The sequence below is a fragment of the Somniosus microcephalus genome, chromosome 1, assembly GCF_052327205.1.
Source record: "Somniosus microcephalus isolate GS21.2 chromosome 1, FLI_Smic_1.0, whole genome shotgun sequence".
NCBI lineage: Eukaryota > Metazoa > Chordata > Chondrichthyes > Squaliformes > Somniosidae > Somniosus > Somniosus microcephalus.
This window is the reverse complement of record NC_140987.1, coordinates 5,424,688-5,450,076: the sequence shown is the minus strand read 5'-3', so window position 1 is coordinate 5,450,076 and position 25,389 is coordinate 5,424,688. Positions and strand designations below refer to the sequence as shown.

At 53.3% G+C, this 25,389-nt stretch overlaps 1 protein-coding gene across 1 annotated transcript in view; it reads right to left on the bottom strand.

Annotated features, from left to right (window-relative positions):
• The window catches only part of cplane1 (ciliogenesis and planar polarity effector 1), a 341,103-nt gene that overhangs the window by 19,769 nt on the left and 295,945 nt on the right, over window positions 1–25,389 (bottom strand). The window contains exons 50-51 of the mRNA XM_086002590.1: window positions 6,098–6,219; window positions 5,451–5,540 (exon numbers count right to left, since the gene is read on the bottom strand). Of these exons, the coding sequence (XP_085858716.1) occupies window positions 5,451–5,540; window positions 6,098–6,219 (212 nt within the window). The remainder of the gene's footprint in view (window positions 1–5,450; window positions 5,541–6,097; window positions 6,220–25,389) is intronic.

Genomic DNA, 25,389 nt, shown 5'->3' with positions numbered 1-25,389 from the left:
CATCAGAGCTAATATCCTTCCTTACAATTGTGTTAACCTCCTCTTTAACCAGCAATGCTACCCCACCTCCTTTTCCTTTTTGCCTGTCTTTCCTGAATATTGAATACCCCTGGATGTTGAGTTCCCAGCCTTGGTCACTCTGGAACGATGTTTCCGTAATCCCAATCACATCATATCCGTTTACATCTATTTGCTCTAGTGCTATCTGTCTCTCCCAATCCTTTGTGCACCTCGTTTCTCCTTTCTAATGCTGCATCCTGGTGCCCTTCCTCCTGCCAAGCTAGTTTAAACCCTCCCCAACAGCACTAGCAAACTCCCCCATGAGGACATTAGTCCCGGCTCTGTTGAGGTGCAACCCGTCCAGCCTGTACAGGTCCCACCTCCCCCAGTCCCAGGAATCCCTCCTGCACCATCTTTCCAGCCACGCATTCATCTGCTCTATCCTCCTATTTCTATACTCACTAGCTCGTGGCACTGGGAGTAATCTGGAGATTACTACCTTTGAGGTCCTGCTTTTTAATCTCTTTCCTAGCTCCCTAAAGTCTGCCTGCAGGACCTCATCCCTCTTTCTACCTATGTCGTTGATACCAATATGGACCACGACCTCTGAGCGGCTGCAGAACATTCTGAGAGGCGAGGGTGAACAGCCAGTGACATCCTTGACCCTGGCACCAGGGAGGCAACATACCATCCTGGAATCACGTCTGCGGCCGCAGAAACGCCCGTCTGTTCCCTAACTATCGAATCTCCTATCACTATTGCTTTCCCGATCTTCCTCCTACCACCCCCAGCCCCCCGTATAGCTGAGCCACCCACGGACTTCGCTCTGGCTGTACTCCCCAGAGGAACCATCGCCCTCACCCCTGGTTGGAGAGCGAGATGCACTCAGGGGACACCTGCACTACCTGCCTGGTCCTCCTCGTCAGTCTGATGGTCACCCATTCCCTCTCTGCCTACACACTCTTACGCTGCGGGGTGACCACCTCCTGAAACGTGCTATCCACGTGGCTCTCAGCCTCATGGATCCACCACAGTGACGCCAGCTGCTGCTCAAGCTCTGAAACCTGGAGCTTGAGCTCCTCCAGCTGACGACACTTCCTGCACATGTGGTTGTCCAGGACACGGGAAGTGTCCCGCAGTCCCCACATGGCACAGGATGTGCAATCCACGAGACTGAGGTGCCCTGTCATGCCTCTACTTAATAGACTATTAAGTAACTTAACAGAAATAAACTTAAGACTTAAACAAAAATCATCAACTACTCACCAATCAGGTTCTTCCCTTGTGCTAAAACAGATTATCTGGTTATTATCATAATGCTGTTTGTGGGATCTTGCTGTGTGCAAATTAGCTGCCACGTTTCCCACATTACAACAGTGACTATGCTTCAAAAAGTACTTCATTGGCTGTAAAGGGCTCTGGGACGTCCGGTGGTCTTGCAAGGTGTTATATAAATGCAAGTCTTTCTTTTTTCTTCCTTTATCTTGCGTAGCAACCTTTTATGTGGCACCCTATAAAATGCCTTTTGAAAATCAAAATATACTACATCTACTGGTTCCCCTTTATCTACTCTGCTTGTTACATCCTCAAAAAACTTCAATAAATTTGTTAAACTCGATTTCCTTTTCATAAAACCATGTTGACTCTGCTTGAACATATTGGGCCGTATTTTGAGGCCCCTATGGGTGCATACAAGGTGCGCACGCGCCCGTGAGGGCCTCGCAAATTCCGGGTTTAGGCATGCGCTAACATTTTCTTGACAGATGATTCGCAACCCCGGGAAAAGGGCATCCGTGGGCAGACTTCTGCCCAGCGGATGCCCGTGAAATTTTTACGCCTGGTAAAAGCAAGCGTAAGGCCTGCTTTTACCAGCGTAAGAGTTTTAAAAAACAGAAAAGTAACATTTTATCAATAATTTATACATTTAAAAACCTGCGAAATAAGGTAAGTTTATTTTTAGCCCCTTTAAAACATGTAAATTTATTTTTCAAAACATTTAATATCTGTTTTAAATGTTTAATTAAATGCCATTAATTTTAAATATGTGATGGCTTTTAAAAAAAATGTATTTGAAGTGTAGAGGTATTTTTTGGGATATTCCCATTCATACTTATGGGGTTTCCGTACATACGGAATCCTGCTAAGAATGAATGGGGATCCCCATTCTGTCATTCGTTGTGCCGGCCCATGTGATCTCAGGGGCGCGTGTGAACCGCACGCGTACCTGGGGTGCGTGGGCCTCTACGCAGAGAGGCCCAGGAGCGCGAGTCTCCGTGGATTCCGAGGCAGAAGGTAAGTTTGTGGATTTTTTTGCTGGTCGGGGGCATCTGCGGGGAGCCTCCGACCGCAAATTCAGGCCCTTTATTATTTTCCACGGGCCCTGTTACAACTTCCTTAATAATGGATTCTCACATTTTCCGTACTACTGATGTCAGGCTAACTGGTTTGTCGCTCCCTATTTTTTCTCTCCCTCCTTTCTTGAATAGCGGGGTTACATTTGCTACTTTCCAATCCGCTGGGAGCATTCCAAATCGAGGGAATTTTGGAAGATCAAAACCAATGCATCCACTATCTCTTCAGCCACCTCTTTTAGAACCCTAGGATGTAGGCCGTCAGGTCCAGGAGATTTGTCGGCTTTTAGTCCCATTAGTTTCTCTAGTACTTTTTCTCTACTGATATTAATTACTTTAAGTTCCTCACCCTCGTTAGCCCCTTGGTTCCCCACCATTTTTGTTATGCTTTTTGTGTCTTCTACTGTGAAGACAGATACAAAATATGTGTTTAAAGTCTCTGCCATTTCCTTGTTCCCTATTATAATTTCTCCTGTCACAGCCTCTGAGGGACCAATGCTTACTTTTGCTGCTTTCTTCCTTTTTACATACTTGTAAAAGCTCTTACAATCTGTTTTTATATTTCTTGCTAATTTACTCTCATATTTGATTTTCTCCCATTTTATCAATTTTTGGATCATCCTTTGCTGGTTTCTAAAGCTCTCCCAATCCTCTTTGCAACATTATAAGCCTCTTCTTTTAATCTAATACTATCCTTAACTTCTTTAGTTAGCCAAGGATGGATCACTTTTCCCGTGGAGTTTTTATTTCTCAATGGAATGTATATTCGTTGAGAATTTTGGAATATTTCTTAAAATGCTAGCCACTGCTTATCTCCCATTATACCTTTTAATCTAATTTCCAATCTACCTTAGCTAACTCACCCCTCATACCTATGTAATTGGCTTTATTTAAGTTTAAGACTCGCGTTTCCGACTGAAGTATTCCACTCTGAAACTCAATGTGAAATTCTATCATATTATGATCACTCTTCCCCAGAAGATCCTTTACTATGTGATTACTAATTAACCCTGCCTCATTACACAATACAAGATATAAATTAGCCTGTTCTATGGTTGGTTCATGACGTATTGTTCTTGGAAACTGTCTTGAATGCATTCCATGAACCCGTCCTCCAGGCTACCTTTGCCAATTTGATTTGCCCAGTCTATATGAAGATTAAAGTCCCCCATGATTATTGTATTACCTTTGTTGCAAGCTCCTATTATTTGTTGATTAATACCCTGTCCAATGGTATAGCTACTGTTTGAGGTCCTATAAACTACTCATAAGTGTTTTCTGCCCCTTGTTATTTCTTATCTCCGCCCATACTGATTCTACTTTCTGATCTTTCAGCCATGATCCTTTCTCACTACTGTCCTTATGCCATCTTTTATTATCAGGGCTACCCCCCTCCTTTTCGAAACACCAAGTACCCCAGAATATTTAGTTTCCAACTTTGGTCACCTTGCAACCACATCTCTGTAATGGCTATTAGATCAAAGCCATTTATCTCTATTTGTGCCACTAATACGTCTATCTTGTTACGAATGCTTTGTGCATTCAGATAAAGAGTTCTTAATTTTAACTTTTTACCATTATTATTGGCTTTTACCTTATTCGCTGATGCACTATTACTGTTAAACTCTCTGTCGCTTCCTGTCACACTCTGCTTCTCTTTACCCAGATCGCTGCACTGCTCCATTGGATTGACTTTTCTCTTTAGATTTCTAAATTTCCCCTCACCTGAACCCCCCTTTTTAGTTGAAAGCCCTATCTACAGCCCTAGTTACTCGATTCGCCAGGATAACTAGGTCTCTGACCTCTTTACTCATCCATGGCTGGGTTTGGTAAGCAGAGCCCTTGCCCCTCAGGGGTATAAACTGGTTCTGGATCACGTTAAGTTATTTTTGAACACCTCCCACTGATCTTCTGTTGTTTTACCCATTAACAGATTTGCCCAGTTTACTGTGGACAGAGTCTTGGTCTCATCCTGTTGAAGTCGGCCTTGCCCAAATCTAGAATCTTAGTAGCTGTTTCGCGTTTCTCCCTTTCAAACACTACGTTGAACTCGGTCATGTTATGATCGCTATTAGATAAATGTTCACGCACAGTTAGGCTGTTAACTAAATCTGGCTCATTACTAAATCTATATGGCAGGCCCCCTTGTTGGATCCCCGATCAGGCCCTGCGCCCTTGGGTCCCCGGGCAGTTGTTCTCCTGGATAAGATGGTAAACATCAATATCTGGAAAACTGTGTCTTAATTTCAATAGAAATTTATTTAGAAAAGTAGTCTGGCTCCGTTGATTCTTTCCTCTTGTTCCCTAAACAGTGGGAAAACCCTCCAGCCAGTTTCTTGTCAAACAATTTTCTCATCTCTGTTAGATTAGCAGACCCCAGTTTCAGTTTAGGGGGAGAGAATCTAGGCACACATAGCAGGAAAGGCCCAGGCTCCATCCCCGGCCTGTGCTGGGTTAGCTGATCACACCCAGTGTGGTACTGAGCCCCGCACACAGAGCAGGAAAGGCCCAGGCCCTATCCCCAGCCTGTGCTGGGTGAGCTGATCACACCCAGTGTGGTACTGAGCCCCGCACACAGAGCAGGAAAGGCCCAGGCCCTATCCCCAGCCTGTGCTGGGTTAGCTGATCACACCCGGTGTGGTACTGAGCCCCACACACAGAGCAGGAAAGGCCCAGGCCCTATCCCCAGCCTGTGCTGGGTGAGCTGATCACACCCGGTGTGGTACTGAGCCCCACACACAGAGCAGGAAAGGCCCAGGCCCTATCCCCAGCCTGTGCTGGGTGAGCTGATCACACCCAGTGTGGTACTGAGCCCCGCACACAGAGCAGGAAAGGCCCAGGCCCTATCCCCGGCCTGTGCTGGGTTAGCTGATCACACCCGGTGTAGGAAAGGCCCTATCCTCGGCCTGTGCTGGGTGAGCTGATCACACCCGGTGTGGTACTGAGCCCCACACACAGAGCAGGAAAGGCCCAGGCCCTATCCTCGGCCTGTGCTGGGTGAGCTGATCACACCCGGTGTGGTACTGAGCCCCACACACAGAGCAGGAAGGACCCAGGCTGTGAGGATCCCGGGCTTTCGAGAGATTGTGAGGTGCTTACCAGGCCTGGCCTGCTTGTACTGGATCAACCCACGGTGCACGCCCCCGGTCATCGCGCTCGGTCTCCTCTGGGCTGCTTGTCTCAAAGTTCCTAAATAGAAACACAATAGTTGTGTTGGATTAGTGACTGTGGGCAGCACAGTGATCGCCATGTGGCCACCCATGGGTGGGTTAGTGACGCTGTGGTGTAGCACATGGGTGGGAAAGTAACTGGGGCGGAGCACCCATGGGTGGGTTAGCGACGTTGTGGTATAGCACCCATGGGTGGGTCAGTGACCGTGTGGTGTAGCACCCATGGGTGGGTCAGTGACCGTGTGGTGCAGCACCTTTGGGTGCATCAATGACCCTAGGGGTGGAGCACCCATGGGTGGGTCAGTGACCGTGTGGTGTAGCACCCATGGGTGGGTCAGTGACCATGTGGTGTAGCACCTTTGGATGCATCAATGACCCTAGGGGAGGAGCACCCATGGGTGGGTCAGTTACTGTGTGGAGTAGCACCCATGGGTGGGTCAGTGACTGTGTTGCAGGGGAAGGTACAGTTCAAGTGAGACTGAAGATGAATGTGTGAGACATGCAGAGACCATTAACTCTGACACAACGCCAACTTCATGCGACAGACAACAGGTGAACGAAAGCGACGGTCCACACCTGCCTGCAGAGCCCGCCCAGGGGATGAGGAGACAGATCGCGCTCGCCCCATCATCGAGTAGGTGCCCGAGAGGCTCCGCTCCGCCTGACCGGCCGACACACTGCGGGACGCTACACTCCTCCTGCAACACAAGAGAGAATGAGTGCACACCTCACGCACACACTGTACACACCTCGCACACACACTGTACACACCTCGCACACTCACACTGTACACACCTCGCGCACACACTGTACGCAGCTCGCTACCACACTGTACGCAGCTCGTTACCACACTGTACGCACCTCGCACACACTGTACACACCTCGCACACACACTGTACGCAGCTCGCTACCACTGTACGCACCTCGCACACACACTGTACGCACCTCGCACACACACTGTACGCACCTCGCACACACACTGTACGCACCTCGCACACACACTGTACGCACCTCGCACACTGTACGCACCTCGCACACACTGTACGCACCTCGCACTCACGCACCTCGCACTCACACACCTCGCACACACACTGTACGCATCTCGCTACCACACTGTACGCACCTCGCACACGCACCTCGCATACTGTACGCACCTCGCACACACACTGTACGCACCTCGCACTCACACACTGTACGCACCTCGCACTCACACACTGTACGCACCTCGCACTCACACACTGTACACACCTCGCACACACACTGTACGCATCTCGCTACCACTCTACACACCTCGCACACACACTGTACGCATCTCGCTACCACACTCTACGCACCTCGCACACGCACCTCGCACATTCACACACTGTACGCACCTCGCACATTCACACACTGTACGCACCTCGCACTCTCACACTGTACACACCTCGCACACACACTGTACGCACCTCGCTACCACACTGTACGCACCTCGCACTCTCACTGTACACACCTCGCACACACACTGTACACACCTCATACACACACACTGTGCACACCTTGCACTCACTGTAAACACCTCACACACACACCTCGCACACTCACACTGTACACACCTCGCACACACACACTGTACACACCTCGCACTCACACACTGTACACACTTCGCACTCACACACTGTACACACCTCGCACTCACACACTGTACACACCTCGCACTCACACACTGTGCACACCTCGCACACACACTGTACACACTTCGCACTCACACTGTACACACATCGCACTCACACACTGTACACACCTCGCACTCACACTGTACACTTCGCACTCACACTGTACACACCTCGCACTCACACACTGTACACACCTCGCACTCACACACTGTACACACCTCGCACTCACACACTGTGCACACCTCGCACTCACACACTGTGCACACCTCGCACACTCACACTGTACACACCTCGCACTCACACACTGTACACACATCGCACTCACACACTGTGCACACCTCGCACACTCACACTGTACACACTTCGCACTCACACACTGTACACACATCGCACTCACACACTGTACACACCTCGCACTCACACACTGTACACACCTCGCACTCACACACTGTACACACCTCGCACTCACACACTGTGCACACCTCGCACACACACTGTACACACTTCGCACTCACACACTGTACACACTTCGCACTCACACACCTCGCACACACACACTGTACACACCTCGCACACTCACACACTGTATGCACCTCGCACACTCACACACTGCACGCACCTCGCTCACACACTGCACGCACCTCGCACACACACTGCACGCACCTCGCACACTCACACACTGTACGCACCTCGCACACACACACTGCACGCACCTCGCTCACACACTGTACGCACCTCGCTCACACACTGTACGCACCTCGCACACACTGTACGCACCTCGCACACACACTGTACACACCTCGCACACACTGTACACACCTCGCACACACACTGTACACACCTCGCACTCACACACTGTACACACCTCGCACACACTGTACGCACCTCGCACACACACTGTACACACCTCGCACACACACACTGTACGCACCTCGCTCACACACTGTACGCACCTCGCTCACACACACTGTACGCACCTCGCTCACACACTGTACGCACCTCGCACACTGTACGCACCTCGCACACACTGTACACACCTCGCACTCACACACTGTACGCACCTCGCACACACACTGTACGCACCTCGCACACACACTGTACGCACCTCGCACACACTGTACACACCTCGCGCACACACTGTACACACCTCGCACTCACACACTGTACACACCTCGCACACACTGTACGCACCTCGCACACACACTGTACACACCTCGCACACACTGCACGCACCTCGCACACACACTGTACACACCTCGCACACACTGTACACACCTCGCACACACACTGTACGCACCTCGCACACACACTGTACGCACCTCGCACACTCACACTGTACACACCTCGCACACACACTGTACACACCTCGCACTCACACTGTACACACCTCGCACACACTGTACACACCTCGCACACACTGTACACACCTCGCACACACACACTGTACACACCTCGCACACACACACTGTACACATCGCGCACACACACACACTGTACACACCTCGCACTCACACACTACACACCTCGCACACACACACTGTACACACCTCGCACACACACTGTACACATCGCGCACACACACACACTGTACACACCTCGCACACACACACTGTACACACACACTGTACACACCTCGCACACACACACTGTACACACACACTGTACACACCTCGCACACACACACTGTACACACCTCGCACACTCACACTGTACACACCTCGCACACACACACTGTACACACCTCGCACTCACACACTGTACACACCTCGCACACACACACTGTACACACCTCGCACACACACACACACTGTACACACCTCGCACACACACACTGTACACACCTCGCACTCACACTGTACACACCTCGCACACTCACACTGTACACACCTCGCACACACACACTGTACACACCTTGCACTCACACACTGTACACACCTCGCACACACACTGTACACACCTCGCACACACACTGTACACACCTCGCGCACACACACACACACACTGTACACACCTCGCACACACACACTGTACACACCTCGCACTCACACACTGTACACACCTCGCACTCACACACACCGTACACACCTCGCACACACACACTGTACACACCTCGCACTCTCACACTGTACACACCTCGCACTCACACACTGTACACACCTCGCACACACACTGTACACACTGTACACACCTCGTGCGCACACACTGTACACACCTCACACACACACTGTACACACCTCGCACTCACACTGTACACACCTCGCACTCACACACTGTACACACCTCACACTCACACTGTACACACCTCGCACTCACACACTGTACACACCTCGCACTCACACACTGTACACACCTCGCACACACACTACACACCTCGCACACACACTGTACACGCCTCGCACTCACACACTGTACACACATCGCACACACACTGTGCACACCTCGCACACACACACTGTGCACACCTCGCACACACACACTGTACACACCTCGCACACACACTGTACACACCTCGCACACACACTGTACACACCTCGCACTCACACACTGTACACACCTCGCACTCTCACACTGTACACACCTCGCACTCACACTGTACACACGTCGCACTCACACACTGTACACACCTCGCACTCACACACTGTACACACCTCGCACATACACTGTACACACCTCGCACACACACTGTACACACCTCGCACACTCACACACTGTACACACCTCGCACTCACACTGTACACACCTCGCACACACACACTGTACACACCTCGCACTCACACACTGTACACACCTCGCACTCACACACTGTACAACCTCGCACTCACACACTGTACACACCTCGCACTCACACACTGTACACACCTCGCACACACACAATGTACACACCTCGCACACACACTGTACACACCTCGCACACTGTACACACCTCGCACACACTGTACGCACCTCGCACACACTGTACGCACCTCGCACACACACTGTACTCACCTCGCACACACACTGTACGCACCTCGCACTCACACTGTACACACCTCGCACTCACACACTGTACACACCTCGCACACACACTGTACACACCTCGCACACACTGTACACACCTCGCACACACACTGTACACACCTCGCACACACACTGTACACACCTCGCACACACACACTGTACACACCTCGAACACACACACACTGTACACACCTCGCACACACACACTGTGCACACCTCGCACTCACACACTGTACACACCTCGCACACTCACACACTGTACACACCTCGCACTCACACACTGTACACACCTCGCACACTCACACGCTGTACACACCTCGCACACACTGTACACACCTCGCACTCACACACTGTACGCACCTCGCACACACTGTACACACCTCGCACTCACACACTGTACACACCTCGCACACACACTGTACGCACCTCGCACACACTGTACGCACCTCGCACACACACTGTACGCACCTCGCACACACACTGTACGCACCTCGCACTCACACACTGTACACACCTCGCACACACTGTACACACCTCGCACACTGTACACACCTCGCACACACACTGTACACACCTCGCACTCACACTGTACACACCTCGCACACACTGTACACACCTCGCACACACACACTGTACACACCTCGCACACACACTGTACACATCGCGCACACACACACACTGTACACACCTCGCACACACACACTGTACACACCTTGCACACACACTGTACACACCTCGCACACACGCTGTACACACCTCGCACTCACACACTGTACACACCTCGCACACACACACTGTACACACCTCGCACTGTACACACTTCGCACACACACTGTACACACCTCGCTCTCACACTGTACACACCTCGCACACTCACACACTGTACACACCTCGCACACACACACTGTACACACCTCGCACACACACACTGTACACACCTCGCACTCACACACTGTACACACCTCGCACACACACTGTACACACCTCGCGCACACACACTGTACGCACCTCGCACACACTGTACACACCTCGCACACACACTGTACACACCTCGCACACACACTGTACGCACCTCGCACACACACTGTACGCACCTCGCACACACACTGTACGCACCTCGCACTCACACACTGTACACACCTCGCACACACTGTGCGCACCTCGCACACACACTGTACACACCTCACACACACACTGTACACACCTCGCACTCACACACTGTACACACCTCGCACACACTGTACGCACCTCGCACACACACTGTACGCACCTCGCACACACACTGTACACACCTCGCACACACTGTACACACCTCGCACACTGTACACACCTCGCACACACACTGTACACACCTCGCACTCACACACTGTACACACCTCGCACACACACTGTACACACCTCGCACACACTGTACACACCTCGCACACACACACTGTACACACCTCGCACACACACACTGTACACATCGCGCACACACACACACTGTACACACCTCGCACACACACACTGTACACACCTCGCACTCACACACTGTACACACCTCGCACACACACACACTGTACACACCTCGCACACACACACTGTACACACCTCGCACTCACACACTGTACACACCTCGCACACACACTGTACACGCCTCGCACACACACTGTACACACCTCGCACACACACACACTGTACACACCTCGCACACACACACTGTACACACCTCGCACTCACACACTGTACACACCTCGCACACACACTGTACACACCTCGCACACACACTGTACACACCTCGCACACACACACACTGTACACACCTCGCACTCACACACTGTACACACCTCGCACTCACACACTGTACACACCTCGCACTCACACACACTGTACACACCTCGCACACTCGCACACTGTACACACCTCGCACACACCTCGCACTCACACACTGTACGCACCTCGCACACACACTGTACGCACCTCGCACTCACACTGTACGCACCTCGCACTCACACTGTACACACCTCGCACTCACACACTGTACACACCTCGCACACACACTGTACACACATCGCACACACTGTACACACCTCGCACACACTGTACACACCTCGCACACACACTGTACACACCTCGCACACACACACTGTACACACCTCGAACACACACACACTGTACACACCTCGCACACACACACTGTGCACACCTCGCACTCACACACTGTACACACCTCGCACACTCACACACTGTACACACCTCGCACACACACTGTACACACCTCGCACTCACACACTGTACACACCTCGCACACTCACACGCTGTACACACCTCGCACACACTGTACACACCTCGCACTCACACACTGTACACACCTCGCACACACACTGTACGCACCTCGCACACACTGTACGCACCTCGCACACACACACTGTACGCACCTCGCACACACACTGTACGCACCTCGCACTCACACACTGTACACACCTCGCACACACTGTACACACCTCGCACACTGTACACACCTCGCACACACACTGTACACACCTCGCACTCACACACTGTACACACCTCGCACACACTGTACACACCTCGCACACACTGTACACACCTCGCACACACACACTGTACACACCTCGCACACACACTGTACACATCGCGCACACACACACACTGTACACACCTCGCACACACACACTGTACTCACCTTGCACACACACTGTACACACCTCGCACACACGCTGTACACACCTCGCACTCACACACTGTACACACCTCGCACACACACACTGTACACACCTCGCACTGTACACACTTCGCACACACACTACACACCTCGCTCTCACACTGTACACACCTCGCACACTCACACACCTCGCACACACACACTGTACACACCTCGCACACACACACTGTACACACCTCGCACTCACACACTGTACACACCTCGCACACACACTGTACACACCTCGCGCACACACACTGTACGCACCTCGCACACACTGTACACACCTCGCACTCACACACTGTACGCACCTCGCACACACACTGTACGCACCTCGCACACACTACGCACCTCGCACACACACTGTACGCACCTCGCACACACACTGTACGCACCTCGCACTCACACACTGTACACACCTCGCACACACTGTGCGCACCTCGCACACACACTGTACACACCTCGCACACACACTGTACACACCTCGCACTCACACACTGTACACACCTCGCACACACTGTACGCACCTCGCACACACTGTACGCACCTCGCACACACACTGTACGCACCTCGCACACACACTGTACACACCTCGCACACACTGTACACACCTCGCACACACTGTACACACCTCGCACACTGTACACACCTCGCACACACACTGTACACACCTCGCACTCACACACTGTACACACCTCGCACACACACTGTACACACCTCGCACACACTGTACACACCTCGCACACACTGTACACACCTCGCACACACACACTGTACACACCTCGCACACACACACTGTACACATCGCGCACACACACACACTGTACACACCTCGCACACACACACTGTACACACCTCGCACTCACACACTGTACACACCTCGCACACACACACACTGTACACACCTCGCACACACACACTGTACACACCTCGCACTCACACACTGTACACACCTCGCACACACACTGTACACGCCTCGCACACACACTGTACACACCTCGCACACACACTGTACATCCCTCGCACACACACACTGTACACACCTCGCACTCACACACTGTACACACCTCGCACACACACTGTACACACCTCGCACACACACACTGTACACACCTCGCACACACACACACTGTACACACCTCGCACACACACACTGTACACACCTCGCACTCACACACTGTACACACCTCGCACTCACAGACACTGTACACACCTCGCACACACACACTGTACACACCTCGCACACTCACACTGTACACACCTCGCACACTGTACACACCTCGCACACCTCGCACTCACACACTGTACACACCTCGCACACACACTGTACACACCTCGCACTCACACTGTACACACCTCGCACTCACACACTGTACACACCTCGCACACTCACACTGTACACACCTCGCACTCACACACTGTACACACCTCGCACACACTACACACCTCGCACACACACTGTACACACGTCGCACTCACACACTGTACACACCTCGCACTCACACACTGTACACACCTCGCACTCACACACTGTACACACCTCGCACACACACTACACACCTCGCACACACACTGTACACACGTCGCACACACACTGTACACACCTCGCACTCACACACTGTACACACCTCGCACTCGCACACACACTGTACACACCTCGCACACACACACTGTACACACCTCGCACACACTGTACACACCTCGCACACACACTGTACACACCTCGCACTCACACACTGTACACACCTCGCACACATTGTACACCTCGCACTCACACTGTACACACCTCGCACACTGTACACACCTCGCACTCACTGTACACACCTCGCACACACACACTGTACACACCTCGCACACACACACACTGTACACACCTCGCACTCACACTGTACACACCTCGCACACACACTGTACACACCTCGCACACACACACTGTACACACCTCGCACACACACTGTACACACCTCGCACACTCACACACTGTACACACCTCGCACTCACACACTGTACACACCTCGCACTCACACACTGTACACACCTCGCACACACACACTGTACATACCTCGCACTCACACTGTACACACCTCGCACTCACACCTCGCACACACACTGTACACACCTCGCACTCACACACTGTACACACCTCGCACTCACACACTGTACACACCTCGCACTCACACACTGTACACACCTCGCACTCACACTGTACACACCTCGCACTCACACTGTACACACCTCGCACTCACACACTGTACACACCTCGCACTCACACACTGTACACACCTCGCACACACACTGTACACACCTCGCACACTCACACTGTACACACCTCGCACACACGCTGTACACACCTCGCACTCACACACTGTACACACCTCGCACACACACTGTACACACCTCGCACACACACTGTACACACCTCGCACACACACTGTACACACCTCGCACTCTCACACTGTACACACCTCGCACTCACACACTGTACACACCTCGCACACACACTGTACACACCTCGCACTCACACACTGTACACACCTCGCACACACACTGTACACACCTCGCACACACACACTGTACACACCTCGCACACACTGTACACACCTCGCACACACTGTACACACCTCGCGCACACACACTGTACACACCTTGCACACACACGCTGTACACACCTCGCACACACACTACACACCTCGCACTCACACACCTCGCACACACACTGTACACACCTCGCGCACACACACTGTACACACCTCGCACACACACTGTACACACCTCGCACACACTGTACACACCTCGCACACACACACTGTACACACCTCGCACACACACACTGTACACATCGCGCACACACACACACTGTACACACCTCGCACACACACACTGTACACACCTCGCACACACACACACTGTACACACCTCGCACACACACACTGTACACACCTCGCACTCACACACTGTACACACCTCGCACACACACTGTACACGCCTCGCACACACACTGTACACACCTCGCACACACACACACTGTACACACCTCGCACACACACTGTACACACCTCGCACTCACACACTGTACACACCTCGCACACACACACTGTACACACCTCGCACACACACACACTGTACACACCTCGCACACACACACTGTACACACCTCGCACTCACACACTGTACACACCTCGCACTCACACACACTGTACACACCTCGCACACTCGCACACTGTACACACCTCGCACACACCTCGCACTCACACACTGTACGCACCTCGCACACACACTGTACGCACCTCGCACTCACACTGTACGCACCTCGCACTCACACTGTACGCACCTCGCACTCACACACTGTACACACCTCGCACACACACTGTACACACCTCGCACACACTGTACACACCTCGCACACACTGTACACACCTCGCACACACTGTACACACCTCGCACACACACTGTACACACCTCGCACACACACACTGTACACACCTCGAACACACACACACTGTACACACCTCGCACACACACACTGTACACACCTCGCACTCACACACTGTACACACCTCGCACACACACTGTACGCACCTCGCACACACTGTACGCACCTCGCACACACACACTGTACGCACCTCGCACACACACTGTACGCACCTCGCACTCACACACTGTACACACCTCGCACACACTGTACACACCTCGCACACTGTACACACCTCGCACACACACTGTACACACCTCGCACTCACACACTGTACACACCTCGCACACACTGTACACACCTCGCACACACTGTACACACCTCGCACACACACACTGTACACACCTCGCACACACACTGTACACATCGCGCACACACACACACTGTACACACCTCGCACACACACACTGTACTCACCTTGCACACACACTGTACACACCTCGCACACACGCTGTACACACCTCGCACTCACACACTGTACACACCTCGCACACACACACTGTACACACCTCGCACTGTACACACTTCGCACACACACTACACACCTCGCTCTCACACTGTACACACCTCGCACACTCACACACCTCGCACACACACACTGTACACACCTCGCACACACACACTGTACACACCTCGCACTCACACACTGTACACACCTCGCACACACACTGTACACACCTCGCGCACACACACTGTACGCACCTCGCACACACTGTACACACCTCGCACTCACACACTGTACGCACCTCGCACACACACTGTACGCACCTCGCACACACTACGCACCTCGCACACACACTGTACGCACCTCGCACACACACTGTACGCACCTCGCACTCACACACTGTACACACCTCGCACACACTGTGCGCACCTCGCACACACACTGTACACACCTCGCACACACACTGTACACACCTCGCACTCACACACTGTACACACCTCGCACACACTGTACGCACCTCGCACACACTGTACGCACCTCGCACACACACTGTACGCACCTCGCACACACACTGTACACACCTCGCACACACTGTACACACCTCGCACACACTGTACACACCTCGCACACTGTACACACCTCGCACACACACTGTACACACCTCGCACTCACACACTGTACACACCTCGCACACACACTGTACACACCTCGCACACACTGTACACACCTCGCACACACTGTACACACCTCGCACACACACACTGTACACACCTCGCACACACACACTGTACACATCGCGCACACACACACACTGTACACACCTCGCACACACACACTGTACACACCTCGCACTCACACACTGTACACACCTCGCACACACACACACTGTACACACCTCGCACACACACACTGTACACACCTCGCACTCACACACTGTACACACCTCGCACACACACTGTACACGCCTCGCACACACACTGTACACACCTCGCACACACACTGTACATCCCTCGCACACACACACTGTACACACCTCGCACTCACACACTGTACACACCTCGCACACACACTGTACACACCTCGCACACACACACTGTACACACCTCGCACACACACACACTGTACACACCTCGCACACACACACTGTACACACCTCGCACTCACACACTGTACACACCTCGCACTCACAGACACTGTACACACCTCGCACACACACACTGTACACACCTCGCACACTCACACTGTACACACCTCGCACACTGTACACACCTCGCACACCTCGCACTCACACACTGTACACACCTCGCACACACACTGTACACACCTCGCACTCACACTGTACACACCTCGCACTCACACACTGTACACACCTCGCACACTCACACTGTACACACCTCGCACTCACACACTGTACACACCTCGCACACACTACACACCTCGCACACACACTGTACACACGTCGCACTCACACACTGTACACACCTCGCACTCACACACTGTACACACCTCGCACTCACACACTGTACACACCTCGCACACACACTACACACCTCGCACACACACTGTACACACGTCGCACACACACTGTACACACCTCGCACTCACACACTGTACACACCTCGCACTCGCACACACACTGTACACACCTCGCACACACACACTGTACACACCTCGCACACACTGTACACACCTCGCACACACACTGTACACACCTCGCACTCACACACTGTACACACCTCGCACACATTGTACACCTCGCACTCACACTGTACACACCTCGCACACTGTACACACCTCGCACTCACTGTACACACCTCGCACACACACACTGTACACACCTCGCACACACACACACTGTACACACCTCGCACTCACACTGTACACACCTCGCACACACACTGTACACACCTCGCACACACACACTGTACACACCTCGCACACACACTGTACACACCTCGCACACTCACACACTGTACACACCTCGCACTCACACACTGTACACACCTCGCACTCACACACTGTACACACCTCGCACACACACACTGTACATACCTCGCACTCACACTGTACACACCTCGCACTCACACCTCGCACACACACTGTACACACCTCGCACTCACACACTGTACACACCTCGCACTCACACACTGTACACACCTCGCACTCACACACTGTACACACCTCGCACTCACACTGTACACACCTCGCACTCACACTGTACACACCTCGCACTCACACACTGTACACACCTCGCACTCACACACTGTACACACCTCGCACACACACTGTACACACCTCGCACACTCACACTGTACACACCTCGCACACACGCTGTACACACCTCGCACTCACACACTGTACACACCTCGCACACACACTGTACACACCTCGCACACACACTGTACACACCTCGCACACACACTGTACACACCTCGCACTCTCACACTGTACACACCTCGCACTCACACACTGTACACACCTCGCACACACACTGTACACACCTCGCACTCACACACTGTACACACCTCGCACACACACTGTACACACCTCGCACACACACACTGTACACACCTCGCACACACTGTACACACCTCGCACACACTGTACACACCTCGCGCACACACACTGTACACACCTTGCACACACACGCTGTACACACCTCGCACACACACTACACACCTCGCACTCACACACCTCGCACACACACTGTACACACCTCGCGCACACACACTGTACACACCTCGCACACACACTGTACACACCTCGCACACACTGTACACACCTCGCACACACACACTGTACACACCTCGCACACACACACTGTACACATCGCGCACACACACACACTGTACACACCTCGCACACACACACTGTACACACCTCGCACACACACACACTGTACACACCTCGCACACACACACTGTACACACCTCGCACTCACACACTGTACACACCTCGCACACACACTGTACACGCCTCGCACACACACTGTACACACCTCGCACACACACACACTGTACACACCTCGCACACACACTGTACACACCTCGCACTCACACACTGTACACACCTCGCACACACACACTGTACACACCTCGCACACACACACACTGTACACACCTCGCACACACACACTGTACACACCTCGCACTCACACACTGTACACACCTCGCACTCACACACACTGTACACACCTCGCACACTCGCACACTGTACACACCTCGCACACACCTCGCACTCACACACTGTACGCACCTCGCACACACACTGTACGCACCTCGCACTCACACTGTACGCACCTCGCACTCACACTGTACGCACCTCGCACTCACACACTGTACACACCTCGCACACACACTGTACACACCTCGCACACACTGTACACACCTCGCACACACTGTACACACCTCGCACACACACTGTACACACCTCGCACACACACACTGTACACACCTCGAACACACACACACTGTACACACCTCGCACACACACACTGTGCACACCTCGCACTCACACACTGTACACACCTCGCACACTCACACACTGTACACACCTCGCACACACACTGTACACACCTCGCACTCACACACTGTACACACCTCGCACACTCACACGCTGTACACACCTCGCACACACACTGTACACACCTCGCACACACTGTACACACCTCGCACTCACACACTGTACACACCTCGCACACACACTGTACGCACCTCGCACACACACACTGTACGCACCTCGCACACACACTGTACGCACCTCGCACTCACACACTGTACACACCTCGCACACACTGTACACACCTCGCACACTGTACACACCTCGCACACACACTGTACACACCTCGCACTCACACACTGTACACACCTCGCACACTGTACACACCTCGCACACACTGTACACACCTCGCACACACACACTGTACACACCTCGCACACACACTGTACACATCGCGCACACACACACTGTACACACCTCGCACACACACACTGTACTCACCTTGCACACACACTGTACACACCTCGCACACACGCTGTACACACCTCGCACTCACGCACTGTACACACTTCGCACACACACTGTACACACCTCGCTCTCACACTGTACACACCTCGCACACTCACACACTGTACACACCTCGCACACACACACTGTACACACCTCGCACACACACACTGTACACACCTCGCACTCACACACTGTACACACCTCGCACACACACTGTACACACCTCGCGCACACACACTGTACGCACCTCGCACACACTGTACACACCTCGCACTCACACACTGTACGCACCTCGCACACACACTGTACGCACCTCGCACACACTACGCACCTCGCACACACACTGTACGCACCTCGCACACACACTGTACGCACCTCGCACTCACACACTGTACACACCTCGCACACACTGTGCGCACCTCGCACACACACTGTACGCACCTCGCACACACACTGTACACACCTCGCACTCACACACTGTACACACCTCGCACACACTGTACGCACCTCGCACACACTGTACGCACCTCGCACACACACTGTACGCACCTCGCACACACACTGTACACACCTCGCACACACTGTACACACCTCGCACACTGTACACACCTCGCACACACACTGTACACACCTCGCACTCACACACTGTACACACCTCGCACACACACTGTACACACCTCGCACACACTGTACACACCTCGCACACACTGTACACACCTCGCACACACACACTGTACACACCTCGCACACACACACTGTACACATCGCGCACACACACACACTGTACACACCTCGCACACACACACTGTACACACCTCGCACTCACACACTGTACACACCTCGCACTCACACACTGTACACACCTCGCACACACACTGTACACGCCTCGCACACACACTGTACACACCTCGCACACACACACACTGTACATCCCTCGCACACACACACTGTACACACCTCGCACTCACACACTGTACACACCTCGCACACACACTGTACACACCTCGCACACACACACTGTACACACCTCGCACACACACACACTGTACACACCTCGCACACACACACTGTACACACCTCGCACTCACACACTGTACACACCTCGCACTCACAGACACTGTACACACCTCGCACACACACACTGTACACACCTCGCACACTCACACACTGTACACACCTCGCACACTGTACACACCTCGCACACCTCGCACTCACACACTGTACACACCTCGCACACACACTGTACACACCTCGCACTCACACTGTACACACCTCGCACTCACACACTGTACACACCTCGCACACTCACACTGTACACACCTCGCACTCACACACTGTACACACCTCGCACACACTACACACCTCGCACACACACTGTACACACGTCGCACTCACACACTGTACACACCTCGCACTCACACACTGTACACACCTCGCACTCACACACTGTACACACCTCGCACACACACTACACACCTCGCACACACACACTGTACACACGTCGCACACACACTGTACACACCTCGCACTCACACACTGTACACACCTCGCACTCGCACACACACTGTACACACCTCGCACACACACACTGTACACACCTCGCACACACTGTACACACCTCGCACACACACTGTACACACCTCGCACTCACACACTGTACACACCTCGCACACATTGTACACCTCGCACTCACACTGTACACACCTCGCACACTGTACACACCTCGCACTCACTGTACACACCTCGCACACACACACTGTACACACCTCGCACACACACACACTGTACACACCTCGCACTCACACTGTACACACCTCGCACACACACTGTACACACCTCGCACACACACACTGTACACACCTCGCACACACACACTGTACACACCTCGCACTCACACACTGTACACACCTCGCACTCACACTGTACACACCTCGCACACTCACACTACACACCTCGCACACACACTGTACACACCTCGCACACTCACACACTGTACACACCTCGCACTCACACACTGTACACACCTCGCACTCACACACTGTACACACCTCGCACACACACTGTACACACCTCGCACTCACACCTCGCACACACACTGTACACACCTCGCACTCACACACTGTACACACCTCGCACTCACACACTGTACACACCTCGCACTCACACTGTACACACCTCGCACTCACACTGTACACACCTCGCACTCACACACTGTACACACCTCGCACTCACACACTGTACACACCTCGCACACACACTGTACACACCTCGCACACTCACACTGTACACACCTCGCACACACGCTGTACACACCTCGCACTCACACACTGTACACACCTCGCACACACACTGTACACACCTCGCACACTCACACACTGTACACACCTCGCACACACACTGTACACACCTCGCACTCTCACACTGTACACACCTCGCACTCACACACTGTACACACCTCGCACACACACTGTACACACCTCGCACACACACACTGTACACACCTCGCACACACTGTACACACCTCGCACACACTGTACACACCTCGCGCACACACACTGTACACACCTTGCACACACACGCTGTACACACCTCGCACACACACTACACACCTCGCACTCACACACCTCGCACACACACTGTACACACCTCGCGCACACACACTGTACACACCTCGCGCACACACACTGTACACACCTCGCACACACACTGTACACACCTCGCACACTGACACACTGTACACACCTCGCACACTCACACTGTACACACCTCGCACTCACACACTGTACACACCTCGCACACTCACACTGTAGACACCTCGCACTCACACTGTACACACCTCGCACACACTGTACACACCTCGCACACACACACTGTACACACCTTGCACACACACGCTGTACACACCTCGCACACACACTACACACCTCGCACACTCACACACCTCGCACACACACTGTACACACCTCGCGCACACACACTGTACACACCTCGCGCACACACACTGTACACACCTCGCACACACACTGTACACACCTCGCACACTGACACACTGTACACACCTCGCACACTCACACTGTACACACCTCGCACTCACACACTGTACACACCTCGCACACTCACACTGTAGACACCTCGCACTCACACTGTACACACCTCGCACACTCACTGTACACACCTCGCACTCACACACTGTGCACACCTCGCACTCACACACTGTACACACCTCGCACACACACACTGTACACACCTCGCACTCACACACTGTACACACCTCGCACACTCACACACTGTACACACCTCGCACTCACACTGTACACACCTCGCACACACACTGTACACACCTCGCACTCACACACTGTACACACCTCGCACACACACTGTACACACCTCGCACTCACACACTGTACACACCACGCACACACACTGTACACACCTCGCACACACACTGTACACACCTCGCACACACTGTACACACCTCGCACACACTGTACACACCTCGCACACACACACTGTACACACCTTGCACACACACGCTGTACACACCTCGCACTCACACTACACACCTCGCACACTCACACACCTCGCACACACACTGTACACACCTCGCGCACACACTGTACACACCTCGCGCACACACACTGTACACACCTCGCACACACACTGTACACACCTCGCACACTGACACACTACACACCTCGCACACTCACACTGTACACACCTCGCACTCACACACTGTACACACCTCGCACACTCACACTGTAGACACCTCGCACTCACACTGTACACACCTCGCACACTCACACTGTACACACCTCGCACTCACACACTGTACACACCTCGCACTCACACACTGTACACACCTCGCACTCACACACTGTACACACCTCGCACACTCACACACTGTACACACCTCGCACACTCACACACTGTACACACCTCGCACTCACACACTGTACACACCTCGCACACACACTGTACACACCTCGCACACTCACACACTGTACACACCTCGCACACTCACACACTGTACACACCTCGCACTCACACACTGTACACACCTCGCACACTGTACACACCTCGCACACACACTGTACACACCTCGCACACTGTACACACCTCGCACACTGTACACACCTCGCACTCACACTGTACACACCTCGCACTCACACTGTACACACCTCGCACACACACACTGTACACACCTCGCACACTCACTGTACACACCTCGCACTCACACACTGTACACACCTCGCACACTCACACTGTACACACCTCGCACTCACACACTGTACACACCTCGCACTCACACTGTACACACCTCGCACACACACTGTACACACCTCGCACACACACTGTACACACCTCGCACACACACTGTACACACCTCGCACACTCACACACTGTACACACCTCGCACACTCACACACTGTACACACCTCACACACACACACTGGACACACCTCGCACTCACACACTGTACACACCTCGCACACACACACTGTACACACCTCGCACACACACACTGTACACACCTCGCACACTCACACTGTACACACCTCGCACACACACACTGTACACACCTCGCACTCACAC